The sequence below is a fragment of the Gymnodraco acuticeps genome, unplaced genomic scaffold (assembly GCF_902827175.1).
Source record: "Gymnodraco acuticeps unplaced genomic scaffold, fGymAcu1.1, whole genome shotgun sequence".
Taxonomy (NCBI): domain Eukaryota; kingdom Metazoa; phylum Chordata; class Actinopteri; order Perciformes; family Bathydraconidae; genus Gymnodraco; species Gymnodraco acuticeps.
This window is the reverse complement of record NW_022990238.1, coordinates 4064588-4072572: the sequence shown is the minus strand read 5'-3', so window position 1 is coordinate 4072572 and position 7985 is coordinate 4064588. Positions and strand designations below refer to the sequence as shown.

The 7985-nt window shown below is 43.1% G+C and overlaps 1 protein-coding gene across 1 annotated transcript; it reads right to left on the bottom strand.

The window, feature by feature from the left end:
- Positions 1 to 2004: 2004 nt before the first annotated feature.
- LOC117548598 (uncharacterized protein K02A2.6-like) lies at positions 2005 to 6124 on the bottom strand. Its single transcript, XM_034219961.1, has one exon. It carries the CDS (start codon positions 5593 to 5595, stop codon positions 2005 to 2007), a length of 3591 nt encoding a protein of 1196 aa, XP_034075852.1. The 5' UTR covers positions 5596 to 6124.
- Positions 6125 to 7985: the final 1861 nt, after the last annotated feature.

The window sequence follows — 7985 nt, the reverse complement described above, 5'->3', positions numbered from 1 at the left end:
AAGATTGCAGTGAGGCGCTAGCTAAACCCTCCTGTTCTTTGGATGACAGCTTGCGCATTGACGCACTCCGTGAAGGTATTTCATGTTCGGGGTCATTTGTTTTTTGTATAACCTTGCTTCGTGCAAGTGACAATTGTTGTTGTCTTCTCTGTGAACGTTTTTTTTCGCCGTTCTTTTGCCATTTTGAGATTTCAATTTCTAGCGGAAAGCTAACCAGGAAGTGTTTTAGCACACCACGTGACGCATCTGAACGAATCACGTTGTCAGAAGTTGACACCAGCCAATGAGATTTCGTTTCTTGGTTTAAGACCCTTTTGTACGTTCACGGTTGCTGATACAAAGGCAATGACCATATTTGGATCTGATGAGATTGTGCAGGAGAGACGGAGCTTTCCAACGATATCTCTGTTGACATCGTGCAAACAGCGGTCGCGGTACTTTATGTTACGTTAGAATGCTAACTTTTGGTGAATTTAGGAGAAATATACAGACGCAAATAGACAAACTATAGTAAGAAAACCACTTAAATGTGTATTTTGTACATTTTCCTTCCAAAAGCCTGAAAGAAAACATGTTATGGAATCAAAATAGCACAACATCTCAAAATTGACCAGTGCTTGAAAAATGATGTTTTTGCCTGCGGTGTCTCGCCTTAAACAAACAATTTATGTGGCTCGTATCGCTGACAGCCGGCCCCCTCCCCACTTTTGGCAGCACCCCCTGAGCAAAATGACTTCCCGCGGCTATGCTTAAAGCAGACTTTAGTTACACCTGAGTACAATTCAGGGGAAGGTGATTGTCAAGTGCCAACAATCAGGAGAGATATTTGATTGTTGGTGCTTGAGAAGACTAAACATTTATCTGCAGATCTCTATAAAGTATATTCATTACTCGTTATTCTCTACTAATAGTTAATTAAAAACTGTATAATGACTATTTTGCACATCCCTTTCAAGATTTTGATCATATACACAACTTGGGTCGCAGGTTCCTCAACAGCGCATTACAAGACATCTATCAATATGTGTGTATACCTCCACCATTAAACTGTCATATTCTGCACATTTCTTATTCTATCTACATACATAAGAGTATAATTAATGTGTATAATATCAGTTAAAATAAGTGCTTCAACATAGTTAACATTGCAGGAAAGCAATATATTAGACGTTAAGTACTTTGTCAGGCTTAATATTCATCGATAGATAGATATCCCAAAGCTTTTTTCTTGTTTAAAAGAAGACCTTAACCTAAAGTATTCTTTAATGTGTTAATAAAGGTTCATTCGTTTTCTGTTTTGCACATCCTCCTATTAATATCTTTGTACATCCGGCACTAAACTGTTTTATTGTAGAGATCACTTATAGTATCTTCTTGACTTTTTATATTCTATATTTCTATCATTGACCTTCTACTTTCCCCCTATGAAAGTATGTACTCTTAATATTTTTTTCATCAAATAACATTATTCAACAAAAATAACATTATTCAACAAAAATAATTCAACAACGTGCTTTAACCACTAGGCGGTGCACACAAGGTACACAATCTGTCGTGTTATTCAATAATACACGTGAGTTCAACTGTCACAATTACGTGTCTCTTTATTGGTAGCCCACATGCTAGCACACACCTAGCTCACATGCGCCGTTACCATAACATGTCCTCTGCCTATGACGTAAATCAACCGTGCCCGTAAGGCTTCACTCCTATTGGCTAACACACACACATATACAATAACACCACATCTCCCTTTTTATGAATCAATGGGTAGACTGCCATTGACTCCACAGACCTTAGAGGATTATTCTGCCTCTGTAGGGTGGAAGGTCTGTTCCTATCTGAACCAGATATAAAATAACAGTTAACTCCAGACCTTCATGAACTAAATGTAACCCTATGATATTTTGTGTATTACACAACATTAATGCACAACATTAATAATAACCAGTTTTTTTTACTCTCTTATAAAACTCTATAATATCTCTTAGGCTTCTGGTTTGTTTACAAGTCCAACCTAGCCGGTCTCACCACGGCTCTCCCAGACCTGGTTCTCGGGGTAGGTGGCAGATCTTGAGCACCGGGCTCCGGAGGTTCTGCAATATGCGGCTCTGGACCACCTCCTGAATGCTGCTCAGCTGCATCCCTGCCGCTCTGCTCTGACGAGGAGTACATGGGGATGAGATGATGGCGATTTCGCCGGACTGTCCCATGAGGTCCCTCAAGAATGTAGGAGCGCGGTGTGTTGTGACTTCCCATAACCGTTCCACTCGCCTTCTGATCCGTGACCCAAACCTCTTTTCCCGGTGTAAGCCTCTCGAGACTTCTCACTCGATGACGCAGGTTGTATTGCTGTGCATCCTTTATTCTCCTCTCTCTTTCTCGCAGAACTACAGCCTCGCTGTCGGGAAGAGCAGGATCCAGCAGCGCTGGTAATGTTGGCACCGTCGTGCGAAGCCTCCTCCCCATGAGAAGTTGCGCAGGGCTATACCCGTTTTGTAGTGGGGTGGTTCTGTAAGCCAGCAGAGCCAGATATGGGTCTGCTGCTTTCTTAAGGAGACTCTTTACAGTCTTCACAGCCCGTTCTGCCACACCGTTGCTCTGTGGATATTTCGGGCTGCTGGTAATGTGTTTAAATCCATACGACTCTGAAAACTCTTCAAATGCCCTTCCCGAGAACTGCGGCCCGTTGTCTGTGACCAGCGTCTCAGGGATACCATGTCGTGCAAAGATGGATTTGAGATGGTGGATTACATCTGTTGATTTTGTGGGTGTCAGCAAAGCCATTTCCACATACCTTGATGCATAATCCACTACCAGCAGATATGACTTGCTTCCCAGCATAAACAAGTCGGCACCCAGTTTCTGCCATGGTCGGCCTGGGTATTGTGTTGGCATCAGCGGCTCTTTGGGGTTCTGTCTCTCCTTGCTGCATGTCCGGCAGTTGAGAACCAACTCATTCAGCTGCTGACTTAGCCCTGGCCACCATACAGACTGTCGGGCACGCTCCCTACACTTCACCACTCCTTGGTGACCTTCATGTAGTCTGGCAAGCACATAATTTCTCATTATTGCGGGGATGACGAGTCTGTCCCCCTTTAACAGTAGTCCGTCCTTTACAGTTATGAACGCTTGTTCCGCCCAGTATAACTTTATGGCTGGTTCGCTGTTGCTGTGTGCTGGCCATTTCTCTTCACACAGCTGCATCACTCTTCCGCACACACTGTCCTTTGCCAACTGCTCTTTTAGCTCTTCCAGGTAAGCCGTGCTTGCTGGCAAACCATCGATAATCATGTCCACATAGATATTCGTGCTCTCGAGGAACTCTTTTTCATCTGGTGTGGAGTCACTTTTCACAGGTGCACGTGACAGTGTATCAGCCGTCCACAGGCTTTTCCCTGGCACATGTGTGATTGAGTAGGAATAACGCATCAGGCGCATCTGGAAACGTTGAATCCGTGAGGGAAGCGCATCCAATGCCTGAGACCCCAGGAGACTCAGTAGAGGTTTATGATCCGTTTCCAGCTCAAAGTGTCTACCGATGAGAACGTTGCGAAACCTTTCACAAGCCCAGGTTAAGCCTAAAGCTTCCTTTTCATATCTCTGCTCCGTCTGTGTGAGAGAACGTGACATATAGGCTACCGGCCTCCAATCCTCTTCCCATTTCTGCAGAAGCACACTCCCCAAGCCGTATGATGATCCATCTGCTGAGACCTTGGTTTCTCTGTTTCTGTCATACATGGCTAGCACTGGTGGAGATATCAGAGAGTCTTTCAGATCTTGGAAGGCTCTGGCCTGATCGATGCCCCACAGCCAGCAGTTCTTTTTGGAGAGCAGGTCTCGAAGTGGCTTGTCTCGCTCTGTTAGCTGCGGTATGAACTTCCCCAGCTGGTTGACCATGCCTAGAAAGCTCCTCAGCTCGCTCACATTTTTCGGCTCTTCCATTTTCCTTACCGCCTCTGTCTTGCTCGGGTCTGGTCTAATGCCGCTAGCAGTGATCACATGGCCCAGGTATGTCACCTCCTGTTTGGATATGTCACACTTTTCCACATTCAAGGTGATTCCTGCCTTTTGGATCTTCTCCAGCACAGCATACAGACGAGCGTCATGCTCCTCCTGTGTTTGGCCCCACACCAGTACATCGTCCATGTGACAGAAGACGCCCTCTAGTCCCTCAGTTACTTCAGTTGTCATCCTGTTTTGGAAATGCTCAGGGGCTGAGGCTATGCCGAAAGGTAGCCGATTGAAGTGGTATCGGCCAAAGGGTGTGATGAACGTTGTGTACTTGGCTGAGCCTTTTATTAGAGGTATTTGCCAAAACCCCATGTTTGCATCTAACTTGCTGAATATTTTGGCTCCAGCCAGCTTTCCCAGTGTTTCTTCCACTGAAGGTAGAATGTATTTTTCTCGACACACAGACTCGTTCAGTTTATTTAGATCCAAACATATGCGAACAGCTCCTGTCTTTTTAGGCACCACCACCATGCCAGCGCACCAATCTGTAGGCTCCTCAACTCTGCTGATCACCTCCAGGTCTTCCATGTGGGACAGTTCCTCTTTGACTTTGTCCATCAGTGGCAGTGGAATCCTTCTAGGCGTCTTCAGAGAAAACGGTTGGGCCCCTGGTTTCAGCTTAATGGCATATGGCTGCTGCACCTCTCCAAGACCGCTGCATACTGTTGGGTAATTAGTCTTTAGCGTGTCCATAGTGACGTTGTCTAGTCGTGCCACTAGCTTCAGCGCTACACTGGCAGGCCTCCCGAGCAATGCTGTTTGCAAGCGTCGAATGACATACACATCCTCCATAAGTTCTCTCTCTCCTTTCTTCAGCAGCATACTAGCAAAGCCCACTACGTCTAAAGGATTTTTCCCTGGACCCCAAAGTGGCTTCCTTGGCTTTTGAAGAGCTGGTGGAGCTTTGTGCTTATAGACCTCCTTAAACACGGAGTGAGGAATGACTGTAACATCAGCCCCAGTGTCAATTTTGAACTGCACGCTTTTGTTGTTAATGTCAATGTCTGCCATCCACGGATCATTGTCGGCCTCAATACTGCCTAAGAACAAGCTTTCCTCTTCTTCATTAATCTCATGCACGCTTTTAGCTGCTTTACACACGCGCATATAATATCCCATTTTCCCACATGCATGGCATTTTACATCCTTGGCTGGACACTCAGTCTTTACATGTGAAGGAGAACAACCACAGTTATAACACTTTGCATCATTACCCTTGTTGTATTGTGGCTTGGCTTGGTAGCTATTAGCAGATTGAGCTTTGTTTTTAGCATATTTGCTACTGCTCTTAAACACTCTGTCCACTAATTTAGCGTCACATGCCTCAGTTCTATCGTCACCTCGCAGAGAAGATTGTTGCCGTTTCACCTCTTCACTCTGCCGAGCCATGGTAATGGCTTTTCCCAAGGTAAGGTCTGAGTCCAGTTGCATCCGTTCAGACAGCCGCTTTTCCGTCAATCCGACAACAAGCCTGTCTCGAATGAGTTCATCATGTAGCACTCCGTAGCTACAATGCTCCGCTAGTGCATATAGAGCTGTGACGAACGAGTCCACTAGTTCACCTTCTCCCTGTCTGCGCATATTAAACTTTGCCCACTCATATATGACATTTTTCTTGACAACGAAGAAGCCTTCAAAGCCATCCCGCACACTTAGTAAGTGTCTCTCTGAGCCGCTGTGAGAGTCAATCCACGTAAAATATCATCTGCTTCATCTCCCATGCAGTATATCAATGTGTTGACTTTATTCTCTTCTGAGCTACTGTTCAGACTACTTGCCAGGCAAAATCTCTCGAACCGCCGTATCCATTTGGCCCATTCCTGCGGTCTTGAAAAGTCGAAAGGCTCCGGTGGCTGGATGCTAAACGTAGCACTCGGTCCCGCCGCGGGTCGCGCTGCATCTCCGTTAGCATTCTCGTCTGCCATGTCCTCTTCCCTTTTCACCGTCAATTGGCTCCAAACAATACTTTTTCCCGGTCACACTCCACGTACTGTCGACAGGACTTCTGACACCATGTCGTGTTATTCAATAATACACGTGAGTTTAACTGTCACAATTACGTGTCTCTTTATTGGTAGCCCACATGCTAGCACACACCTAGCTCACATGCCGCGTTACCATAACATGTCCTCTGCCTATGACGTCAATCAACCGTGCCCGTAAGGCTTCACTCCTATTGGCTAACACACACACATATACAATAACACCACACAGCATACAAATAATAACTTTGTATTATTAGTGTAGGACACTTGTGTATGTATAACATCTGAAGATGTGTAGTTTTATTCATGTTTTTACATAATTTTACAGGATATTGCTATACTATTTCTCATGTTTTACTTCTAACATTAATATCTGATTTATAAAACATCACAGACATAAAGGTATATCCGTCATTTAATGGTAAGCTATTGAAATTGTGATTCCATAGATGTTTCTCCCATCACCCAAATCCCCTGACTATTCTCTCAACTCAGTATTTATATTCTTATATTCAAAGAAAATCAGTAATATCTTTAAAAACTACAAGTCCTTTTCTATCAGCTGTGCACCGTTATGGTGTAAATATAACATATCTACCAATTGGATCAAATATAAAAGTCAGCTGAATTACTATTGATACTGCAAGGAGACGTATTTTGTGAAAAGAAATTGAAGATGTTGTTTAATTGTTGATATATTTATGATCCACGTCAAGTATTCAGTTTTGGCGGCAGTTCCTCATGTTTGTCTAGAAGTCTTCTCATCAGGGCTCTATAAATAAAGAACTACAGCAGATGTGTAATATTTAATGCAGCCGAACCGTGTATTACAATGCCGTTATGTGATGACTTTCAAAGAGAAAAGCAAGAACACTTTGAATTAGGTATTATTTTATTTTTCGTTTTCGGATATCATATCTTATCAGGGCCGTATTCATGGAGTCAACATTGGGGGGGACCAACAATTCAATACAAATTTGAATACTAATTTCCTGCCATTCTAAAGGAAAATACATAAAAAATCACTAACACATTGGATACTTTAAAACCTGTTAAACCCCATGCCCCTGCCCGTGGGGGCAAAACACAACAATAGTCACGAAACTGTGTCTCAGGCATGGGTGTAGGAAGCATCCTCAATGTGGGTGGGACAATTGGACGGGGTGTGTGGGCGGGCGGGGGACCTAACCTCCTCTAGGGGGGTCCGGGGGGATGCTCCCCCGGGAAGATTTGTTTTTAAATGTTGAAGTTAAAAGCATCAATCTGGTGCACTTTGAGAGCAACATTAGGGACTAAATCTATGGATACATCTCAACAACACCCATGTGAAACAGAACTTCCATACCTGTTATTCTGTTATTCTCTTATTTTGTATAACTATAATGATCATATAAAGGTGTGCCTTGGAAATACTTGTTTTGCATCAATCTTGATACAGGGTACTTATTATATGTTATAGTTTGGATTCCTAAAGCTTTTAGTCTACTATCACATCATTCAAGGGTGGTTTTCACAATAAGTAATGGTTTATTTTTTGCACGGACACTATCATTTACATTTTTTTACTATGTTCAATCTGAATTTACTTTAAAAACATCTATATTGATTCTGACTTTTTCTACATCCAACTCACAGGTTTATCATTGCTTTGAGAAAAAAGATTATTCATTTAACCATTTTTAGAAGTGAAGATATAGTCATTTGTTCTTTGTCATTTTCAAACCTGAGACCTGAAAAACAGGCTTGGGGCTTAACTGGTTAAAATGTTTTACCATAATGTCTAATTGTGCATTGTATTACATCGCCCTATTTTATCTAGTTTAGCTTTTCTTGTTTTGTTGTTTGTAATGGCAGAGATTAGGGATGAATAAAGTACAACTATAACCATAATCACATTAAAGCATTTCAATCCATAGAAAGGTCTGTGCCACGCAATTTCAGTAGAAACAGGAACACTTTATTGCCCTTTTGTTTTACAGCCACGAC